The sequence below is a fragment of the Falco punctatus genome, assembly GCF_963210335.1.
Source record: "Falco punctatus genome assembly, chromosome: 17".
Lineage (NCBI taxonomy): Eukaryota > Metazoa > Chordata > Aves > Falconiformes > Falconidae > Falco > Falco punctatus.
Window position 1 is genome coordinate 2,923,015 of NC_137597.1, and position 10,675 is coordinate 2,933,689.

At 55.6% G+C, this 10,675-nt stretch overlaps 1 protein-coding gene across 5 annotated transcripts; it reads right to left on the bottom strand.

The window, feature by feature from the left end:
* Positions 1-2,643: 2,643 nt before the first annotated feature.
* Positions 2,644-10,660, bottom strand: LOC308054429 (uncharacterized protein). 5 transcript variants are annotated; one of them, XM_080367267.1, is made up of 6 exons: positions 6,774-10,660; positions 4,928-5,649; positions 4,114-4,251; positions 3,684-3,745; positions 3,148-3,411; positions 2,644-2,781 (listed from the first exon to the last, which is right to left on the bottom strand). In XM_080367267.1, exons 1-6 carry the CDS (start codon positions 6,779-6,781, stop codon positions 2,737-2,739), a joined length of 1,239 nt encoding a protein of 412 aa, XP_080223393.1. In that variant the 5' UTR covers positions 6,782-10,660; the 3' UTR covers positions 2,644-2,736. The 5 variants fall into 5 exon arrangements, with proteins under 5 accessions (XP_080223393.1, XP_080223390.1, XP_080223391.1 ...); XM_080367264.1 differs by having other exon boundaries at positions 2,681-2,784; XM_080367265.1 differs by lacking the exon at positions 2,644-2,781 and having other exon boundaries at positions 3,083-3,411; positions 6,774-7,007; positions 8,467-10,660.
* Positions 10,661-10,675: the final 15 nt, after the last annotated feature.

Below are 10,675 nucleotides of genomic sequence, written 5' to 3' on the forward strand. Positions count from 1 at the left end.
ACCCTGAAAGCCCGAGGGGAGCTGGGCTTTGGGGACACACCTCGGGGGTCTGCTGGCTGAGGGGGTGCACAGCCACATCACGGCGTTCCCCACAAATTGCCTTATCCTGCAGTGAGTTACGGGGGGGGCTTCTCAAGGCGGGGGGGATGCAAAATCCACCCTGCACCCTCACCCACCACAGACATCAAGGCCCCGGAACAGCATCCCAGGAGACAGCATCCTCCCTGGCCTGGTGCCACGCTCCCGTGAGATGAAACCTTGTCATCATCCTCTTAGTGACAGCGAATTTTGCATTAATTGGCTCATAAGTGCCAGGCTGATTTTCTAAGCCACCCTCCCCCACCTGGCACCCGGCAAAGCAGGATTAGCGGGGACTAACGGCTTCGGAGACGCAAGATCATAGGAGCAGCCTGAGATGCTTTCAGGAGAAGGGCCCCCAGCTTGCACTGAGCACCAGGCAGGCAGGGGGCTGTGCAGGGTGCGAGGCTGCTCTTTGTCCAGGCAGGATCAGTGCCCAGATGGCCAGTGTCCATGATCCCAGGGATTTTCAGGCGAGGCGATTGTCTTAGCTGTTTGAAGCCAGAGCAGGGCGTTTAAGGAAGGATGAAGGTAATACCGAGAGTTGGAACCTAATCAAAACTCTGGGGCTAATAACTTGCCCTTCTTTAATACTGTCTTAATATCTTCAGTGGCCACAGACACTCAGGTTCTCGATTTTATAACCCAGACATTAAGCCAAGGTGCTGGAGTGGCTCATGAGAAGGGACCAGCGCTCCGAGAGCTGCCAGCCCTGGGGTGCTGCACTGCTGGCCCTTCCCAACCTCATCCCGCCGTGCTGGGCTGGAGCAGCATCCTTGCTTTGGGTTGGGTTATTTGGGACCGGGAGCCCTTTGTGCAATGGGCTGTGCAGATTCTGCTCCTTGTTTCCCCAGCACCGCTGCCCCGAGGGGTGGGAAATGTCCAGTGATCACAGGAGGGTATTTGGTTCAGCCGTCAGGAAAAGCACAGGAGAAGGGGATGAGAGTGGTGAGTCGTTCTTCTCCCTGGTGTTTTCCCTGGCAGGTGTGTCCCATGTGCCGAGGGAAGATGATGTCCTCCGGTAAGTCAGCGAGGAGACAAACGCCTTTTCTGCTCCATGCAAATCCCAGCCCACACTCGGCACCGCATGAGCTCGGATGCAAAACAATCGCATGATCCTCCCACCAGTCCCCACCGTGTCCCAGACACCAGCTCGCCCTGTCCCGGTCACAGCCCGGCTCAGTCCCCAGGGTTCCGGGCAGGTACAGGGATGTCGTGCCAGTGGCAAACAGGTGAGAGAGGTTTCGGTTTCTCCTGCAATAAAAATCTCCCAGCTTGGTTCCCAGCCAAAAGGAAACGCGGTGCTGGTGCTGTGCTTGTTGCTGGTATCAGTGGGCAGGACCCAGGAGTGGGATCGGGTGTTTTTCACTGTCCTAATTAAGCTGGGCTAAAATAGACAGAGCCCCTGCGAGGGATGCGTTCACCCTGGGGCTTCTCGGCAGCCGGTGACCCAGCCCTCTGCATCTCCGTCAGTTGCTCTGCGTGGGGAAGGGCTGCTTCCTTCCTGCGAGGACTCTGCTTCCCCATTTTATTTTATTTCGGTTTTTAAAAGGATTGAAAAGATCAGATCCTGCAGGAGAGGCGGTGCCGGGCAGACCCAGGCTGTCACCGGTGGCCTGAGAGGGACTGTCACCCCACGCGTGGTGCCAACCCAGACCCGCAGGTTTGTTTGCCACCATCATCACCTTCACCCCGCTGGATCATTCCACCTCTTGCACACTGCAAACCCCAAAATTCTGCCTCCTTCACCCCAGGCTGGCTCTGACCCTGGCAAGGGAGATGCTCCTGAGCACTGGCAATCCCCCCCAGCCCCAAGCTGCCTTAATCCATGGCCCTACTTAGGGGTCTGGGCACAGATTAGCTGGGAACGTGAGGGTTTAATCGCTTTGGCATTTCTCGTCGTCTTAGACCTCATAGGTGGGACCCCAGTCACCGTAAATCCCCTCCGTCCCCAAAGGAGTGACGGCAGCTCATGCACCACCCGGGTCCAAGCTTTACCCAGTTCTTGGTGTCAGATCGAGCTGCTTCAGCTAATAAATCTCCTTCTGCTGGAAAGGGAATGGCTATAAATAGTAAAAAATGGCAGGACCGCCCCGTGTATCTGCTGTAAGACTCTCTGTGCCCCTTTGCATCTGGCTCGAAAGGAGCAGCCCACCACAGCTGTAGCAAGGCAAGCGTTACTCCGTGTGTAATGGCCACACACATCACCCATCAGACAAGCCTGGCTGTCATTTAGGGACCAATTTATTTGAGTTTTAGGGTTGTTTTTTTTCCTGAACTGGATGCTTGGCTGACAACAGAAGTACAAAAACGATGCTGTACATTCACAGATAGGTAGAGAAACACCGGTAAATAAATACACACACGTGAATACAAACAAACCGTGAGGTTCAGCACATGCACTCGGTGAGAGCTAAAATGCAAATACAGGGTGAAATTTGGGCTGCGTTTGATTTACAGCCTCCTCGCCCCCAGCCACGTGGGTTTTAAGCATTTCATCCTGCTGTGGCTATCGCTGTGGGGTTTTCTTAGAAAATTTTAAAGCCACGGCTCAGAAAATCACCCCCCATCCAGGTCGCCAAGAGGAACCGTGCCCCACATCAGGAAATCTGCATCCTTGGGTTCCCGGGTACCGCAGGTCTTTGGGAGCAGCCCATGTCAGTCTGGGCTCTCGCAGTTGTCTGTGCTGAATTTTTCTCTGTTCTGCTGAGACAGAAGGAAATGTTCGTGAGGTCCCTTCCCCAACCGAGCCGGTGCTATTGGTCATCTAGATGGGTTCAGGAGGAAATTATCCCTGAGGAAAGCTGCGGTTACACCAGGTTGTAGCAATGCTGTGTACTGTGGGGCATCTCCTGGCTGCACTGCCGCAGGTAAAGCAAGTCCTGCTCCTTGTGTGTGCCATGCTCACACTGGAGGAAGGCAAAGGCAGCCCAGACAGCACCCAGCCACCCCCCCAGTACAAACCAGCAGGACTGCTACCCACCCAGGTCTGCCCATCACCCTAAAATGACACCACCTGCCCTAACTCGCCGCTGGAAGCTCAGCCCCAGCCTTGGTCCTCCTCCCTACCTGGAGAATTTTGCTGTAGGACAAGGGTGCGAATGAATCTTCCAGGTAGCGGGTGCCGAAGCCCATGATCCTGTTCACCGCCTGGTTGCAGATGCCGGCTACCTTGGCGGTGAGGTGCACCGTGAAGGCAAACTGGATCTCCTGGGGGTTGATGTCGGGTCTGCTGGCTGTCATTTCCTTACGGACGTAGGCATCGGCCAGGTTCTTGAAGGAGCTGTAGGACATGTCTCTGAAGAACATCCGTAGCCGTGCGTCTTCCTTCACCTGGTTAAGGAGCAAGCAGATACACGTTACGAGCGAATAACTTGGTGTGTCATCCTTGTGTCGACGCCTTCACTCCATGCTAGGATGGCGCTTGAGGGAGGACACACAGCTGTGATCACACCCCGTCGGGGAATTAAAAGTTGCCATTTCCTTGATTTTATGGAGCCTTTCCCTGCATCGGGGAAACCGACGGTGCTGCTGTGTGTTACGGCAGTGCAGAGCTTGGCCCACATTCCCTCAACCCCTTCCAGTTGACCACGCTCTCCACTCACCTGCCTGTCCAGCTCATCTCCTGCACTCTGGAGCAGGGCGACGATTCTCCTGATGGCTTCATCTACAGAGACAGATCCCACGTTACCTTCAGCCCTTTCTCCAAGCCTCACACCCAGACCCTCTGTTTAGTCCCCAGGAAAAAATTCATCATCCACCTCCATCCCTCCAAAGCCCGTTTCAGCCTATTGCCAAGTGCCGCCACCCCCTCAGGCAGCAAAACCACCCTCCTGCCCTTGACCTTCTCAAATCAAAGCCCTGATGCTGAAAATCTCACCCAAGGTCTTCATGGACCGTTTGGGTCACGTAAACCCCTGGGTGGGGGTTGCAGCAGGATTTGGGTCCCGTGCAGGCTCTGCATGGGGACAAGCTTTGTGCACATATATTTTCTATATGTGCCGGCGACGAAGAGCTTGCCAGGGTGACACTCACCGACCCCATCGGTGCTGGCCAGCCGGGGGGGCTCCTCGCAGCCGCGTACTCTGCTCCCTTGGCTCTCGCTGCCCTGCACGATCAGACCGATCTCTTCCGAGACTTGTGCATAGTAACCATCAGGCTGCTCCACCTCTGCTGGAAGCAAAACACATCCGCAGAAGCGAGGATTATTTTTTTGCCGGCTGCTGACTGAAAGCCAAAAGCAGCGGCGGGGGTGACCGCACCCGCGTGGTGCTGGTGCCCAGCCTGGATTAGTGCGAACGGCCGGTGACCGGTGGGGCTGTGCTCCCTGATGGTAACCCAGCGGCTGCAGCTTGCCCTGAATCCACCAAAGCTCCACAAAAATCCCTTCACCAGCATTTTGGCAGGGGAAGGGGTTGGGTGGTGACGGGAGTGTCCCACGGGCTGCCCGCACCCTTCCCCGCACCCAGTGGAAAGCAGCTTCACGTGGGCCCGGGAGCGGTTGGGGATTTAATCTCAAGTCTTGGACGCAGGTTTAAGCTAAACCACCGTGTTCCTCATTTGCCAGAGGAGGAAACCCTGGGCTTGGGTGGTTCCTGCCCAGCCACTGGCCTGGGGTAACTCGCTGCGCCCCTGAGTTGGAGCCCATCTGCTCGAAGCACGGGGGCGTCAACACTTCCCGAAGCAGCCGGTTGAGATTGGAGCCCCCCAAACCGATCCCAAACCCCAGAAAGCACCGGGAGGGTGACGCTGCAGTTAGAAGCCAGCACTGGACTCTATAGGTTTCCCCACAGAGGTCCCCCCACGGTGGGTGGGTTGGGGTCAGGGGTGGGGGTGGTCGGGGTCCCACCTGCGGTGGCCGGCGCCTGGATGTGCCGCAGGGGAAGGCAGCTGGGGCGCTTGGCCCTCGCCCCCGCCGCTGCCTCTCCCCGCTCCTCCTCCACGTGCTTCTTGAAGGAGAAAACCTTCTTGAGGCTGGGTCTCTTCTTCAGGGCTCTGCCCAGCGGCGGGGACGTGCTCCAGTCCCCTCCGGATCTTTTAGCCCCTTCTGTTTTGGAGCTGTGAGGAGTTTTGGCATCTTTCTGCTTTGCTTTTTGTCCTGCACTTTCCTTCTGGTCTTCAGGGCTCTTCTTGAAGATTACGTTTAAGAAACTTTTGAACCAGGTGCGTTGGGTTTTGCCCTGGGAAGAGTTTTTTGTGGTTTTCCTCTTGGGCTCCAACTCCTCTTTAGGGACCTCCCCAGGAGCTTTGCTGTTCTCATCCAGAGCCTCATCCAGGTCTGGTGCTTTGGGTTGCTCCTCCTGGTCCTTCCTGGGACCATGTTTGGCACACGCATACTTGCAGAAGTCACTTTTCGACCGTTGCAGCCCACCTGCCTTCCTCCCCCGCCCTCCAGCTCTCTCCTGAAACTTTTTTTTGGCCATCAGTGAGTTTTCGCAGCAGCTCAGCGAGCGCTTGACGTAGATCTCCAGCACTTTCTTGGCCCCTTGCCTGTCCAGAGAGAGGATCTTGCCCGACGGCTGCCTCCCCATGTCCTGCCAAGGCTTCTCCCCCGCCAGAGCCTGCATGTTGCTGCAGAGAAAAACAATATTTTCAGCCTGATTTTTGCTTTCCCTGTGCAGTCAGGTGGCGCGTGATGGAAATCATCCCCACTTTGGCACCCAAGGGCGCTTTGGGTGTCTGAGACTGTTTCTGTTTCTAGTAAATGATCAACTCCTTGTACAGCTGTTATCTCGGTGCTCCTTACACAGGCGGTACACGTAGGGTTTTATGATGGGTTGTAGACACTGCTGATAATGGAAGTGAAACTGCGGGAAGTGGGGAGGTGAGCTGGGCTCGCCTCGGAGGGAGAGCCTGGTTATCGTCCAGAGGGTTTAATCCAGCAAAGGCATCATCCAGATACCGTGGTACTGTACCTTTCTATTGCGATGTGTTCCCAGGCTATGACGAAAACCTACCCACCGGGAGCACCATCCCCGTGATGAATCGCACAACCCAGATGTTTTTTCGTATCTTTCCTTAAAGCCTTGGCTGCTAAAAAAAACAGCATTCCCCAGCAAGGCTGGGTGCTTCCAGCCCTTGGAGAGGCCAAAGGCAGCATGGGGTCTTACAAATATCCTCAGTCACTGCCGATATTGGCCGAGCACCTTGCTATGGTGCAGCCCCCCTGTGAGCTCTCACCAGCGTTTGGCTGTGAATGGAGCTTGGAGCACCTGAGCCCTGCCTTTCCCATCGCCCTTTTTACTCTGTTTATGAGCAAAATTAAATAGAAGGATGCTGTATGGAAAAACCAGAGAACTGTGCCTGTGCCTTGTGCTGGCTCTACTTCCCAAAGCAATTTCACCCTCCAGAGAACCAGCCCCAAACCAGACTTTCTCCACCGCGGAGCACCACTTGGAAGCCAACACGGAAATCCGGCACGCTCGGCTGTACAAACCGCCCTGGAGCCAGCCATCAGCCTCCGCTGGGTCTAGATGAGCATCACCACCACGCACGAGTGCACCCACCCACGCCAACTTGGCCGTTTTTTGGATCAAGAAGGCAAGTTTCCTCCATCTGAGCCAACCTCAAAGCCACCCGATACTAATAAATCATTCCACTAGATTTAATCACAGCAAAGCAACAGCCCCCATCCTACTTCGATTGATTCCAGTACATTGGCCACATCATTCTTTATTTGCTCTTTTGGTATTTACCTTTCCATCAGTGTTTCAGCCCTTCTGGACTTATGTCGAGACAAGCTCTCCGGCCACAGGCACGAAGGGTTGTCAGGCTCCCCTGGGAGGTGGCTCTTTTATACCCGGGCAGATGGCTGGCTGAGTTAAGTCCTATTTTTATCAGCCATTCAGGTAGGAGAGCGGCCAATGCTTCCGCCTGGGATCCCCGCTATCACCTCCCTCGTGGCGGAAAACCAGTGGGTGTGAGTTTCGCTGGAGGAGAAAACGATTTCCTTGTGACAAAGAGCAGCAAAACAGCATCACCATCACCTGGCTCCTGGTGCAGGTGCTGGCCTTTGAAACCAGCTATCTCTGCCAGCTGTCTGGCGGGTGGGTTTGGTTTCTTTGGGATTATTTTTTTTTTTTTTTCAGTGGGTGTGATGCCATATACGGGCTTCTCTGGGTTGTTTTTGTAAGGAGAGGTCATAACTTTCTCCAATAAACAAGGTTTCAATGCGGCAAGCCGATTGCCCTGCTCACATCCCAGCAGCTTCCAGGGAAGTGGATACTGGGAGCTGCTGTGGGACCGGAGGCACTCCGGGGCACGGTGCTATCAGGTTGATGCCTTACACCAGGCATGGCTGGGCTGCAGCATCTTTGAAACCCACCCCGGGGTCCTTCAATCAGCCCGTGCGCCCACCCTAAACCATGACACAGGACCGGCTCCAGCACCCGAATCCTCTGCACCCCATCAGCCCCCTCACCCTGCCCCAGGGGCAGAGCATCTCCAGGGCCGAACCCGCCAGGCTGATCCGCGCATCCCAACATCCACAGTCTGCCCCTGGGCCGAACAAATCTTACACCTTTCATACGCCGAAGAGCCAGATGGTCCCACAGCCATCCCCGTGCATCTCTGGGCCTGGTACAGGCTCCCGCAGGCTGCTCCCGCCATCCTCATTGCTATTTTGCCATCTGATGGCAATATTCCGCACTGCACCTCGCAGGGATGCGCCGGGATGCGGATGCATTTGCTGGCTGCCACGCGGTCCTCGGAAAAAAAAACCCTGAGCAAGAGCTCCACGTGAGCAGCGATGCATTTTCTCTAAGTTTCAGCTGGGATGATGTGCTGCCCAGGTGCCTCCTGGATATTTTCCTGATAACGGCTTCAGCTTGCAATTGAAACGGTCCAGGATTATTTTACTTTTATTTCCACAAACTTTCCGTGCCATCATTTCCTATAACTGGGAGGGATCCGGCCCATTTCCCTCTGTTTGTCCCGAGCCTACACTGATGAATCAGTCTGGTATTGATCAGGAATTACCTGCCTTTGTTTTTCAGCATCCCCATCTATTCTGATACATAATTAAACCATCCACGAGGAGCTCCACGCTGCTAACTAGCATGTGTCACGTCCTTTCATAAGGAGGTCGATTCCACCGGGTGAGAAGGAGCTTCATAATCCATTTTGTTTTTTTTTTTTTTCCTCTGCAACATCCATAAACCAAAAAGGCACCTCCACTCTGGTGGTGGGGCACAGCTTGGCCATCTCCAGTTTGGAGATCCTGCTGCTGGAGATTGTGGGATGTGTCCAAACACCGTCACTGCTCGTGGAGGATTAAACTGGGAATCGGCACTGACTTACAGCCTCTTGCAGGTTTTTCCTCCTTGTAGCAGCATTTCTGGACACAGCCTGAAGATGGGATACCCAAAGTGACTCCAGGAAAAATCTTACCTGAATCGTGATTCTGGATCCAGACCTTTATCCAAGTTCAGATCTCTTCTGGGATTTGGGACGTGCTCAAACCTAATGGGAGAGAGGTGTAAGAAAAAGATGTTTGCAAGAGACCTGAGACAAACCAAAAGCCCGTTACCAGAGCTGGGGGAGGGGGTCGGGGTGCAAATGTGTCCGCTTTTCTCATCAGCACCGAGACAGAATGAGGAAGCTGCCTGGAAACACAGTCACGTGGAGGGAGCAGGCAGCACTGAGGCTGGTGTCTTCAGGCCGGTGACACTGGAGGGAATAGCAGAACTAAAAGCACAGGGACACTGCAGGGGGTAACTGGCTTATTTACAGGAACTTACTCCAAAAGGTGGGAAAAAAACCCCAAGGGAGAGGTATTCCCGGCACGGAGCTGTGAGGAGGGGGGGTTACAACGGACTCAGGAGAAGGCAAATCCCCCAGGTCTCCTGGGAACAGGACGGAGAGGCCACAGGCTGATGGATATCACGAAAAGCCTCCTCTGCAGGAGGGTGGGATGACCTCGAATGAGTGTCCAGAGGGGCTGGGGACCACCAGCCTTGAAGATCTTTGGCTAGCCAAGGCCACGGTCAGCCCTGCGGCGTGCCGGAGGCACTTTTGGGTGGACCACAAAAGCCACCTGCACCAGCCACCTGGGCACAAACATCGCTGCAGGTGGAGAGCGGAACCACAACGGGGTGTTGAGGGCAGCAGCACCAGGCAGCAGCGGGCACGCGTGGCACACAGCCCCCCACCCCGGCCACCACCCGACCTGGGTGCTGGGTGTCCCCCCGAGGGAACAAAACCCCTGCAGACCTTGGGGGATGCCTGCGTGGAGACGTGCCTGTGTGCCACCTTCAGCCGGGGCCAAAACCACCGGCTGCCGTGTGCTCCCCCTCCCCACACACCTGCACCGAACACCCCAGCGCCAGCAGCGCTGTTTACTGGGAGGACTGGGTCCCCATTCCAGGAAAGATTCACACTCCTTCCGCCTCTGTTTACTTCAAGGAAGAGGCGTGTTGCTCCGGGAAGGGCACGAGGGCTTCCTGGGAGCATGGAAAAAGGTTGTCATCGCAGCCCATCCTTGCCAAAGTGCCCTTTGATTTTCACCCTCCAAGATCGCTCGGCAGCCGGCACGGCACGGCGTGACACAAGGAGGTTCCAGCATTTTTTGGCAGCTTCCCAACAGGGAGAGGAATTCCCCGGCTGAGTGCAGCGGGATCCTTAGTCATCGTGGGAAAAACAGGTGAAGAGCGTGCATCCCGCACGGTCCCCGTGAGCGCGGCACAAGCCCCGGGGTCACTGACTGTCACCAGCTCCACCAGAACAACCCACACCGGCTGGAGAAGCGGTGGGATGCTCGGGAGCCGTCAGGCCTGGTCCCACAACCAGAAAGCTGGGGGAATATCTTGTCGGGAGGTCGGGAAAAATGCACCCACGGGTGTGTATGCCAACAGTGGCGCAGGGCCAGGATGGGACAATTGCTGAGACAGAAGGTCTGCTCGCCCGCCAAAGCTGTCCCTCAGGGCTGGGCAGGACTTCCACTGACCCCCTGCTGGATTTCACCCCAAGAAAGTCCTGGCTTTAGTCTTCTCTGGGACAAAAAGCACCTTTTGTGGAAGGAAGGATGAGGTCTGGGTGTTCCACTGCGCCTCGCTGGTGTGGTGCATCCCCAGGCTGCAGCTTGGCTGGGTGCTGGGTAGCCTCCAGCCCCCTCTCCTAGCAGAGATTTTGGCCTCCCTTCCTAGCTGGGACCTCCCCAAGGCTGTGACACGATGCTCATTTACCCCACTAGAGCTTTTCTTTTCCTCCGTCACTTGACTTGGCAAACACTTGCGCTTTGACAACGGGCTGGTGATTTTTTTCTGGAAGTGAAACTTCTCGGCCAGGGTTTCCCGAGCTGCTGTACCGTTGACGTTTTGCCAACCGGCTGCTACATGTCCCTCCTCCACCTCTCACTGGCTACAGCCCACCAGCATCTCCAGGCTCCAGTTAATGGTTATGAAGTAGCTTTGGAGGAGCAACACCAGTTACAGGGAAAGGGACTGTAGTTTCAGGTTGACAACAGCTGGTTTTGGTGAAAGCCTCGGTCACCAACCATTGCCAAAGTTTTTCACGAGACTGACAGTTCCCAGACCCTTTCATGGCATTGCTGCCCCGAAAGCGGCGCCGACGCAGCTCTGAGACGGCACCTTGGGCTTGG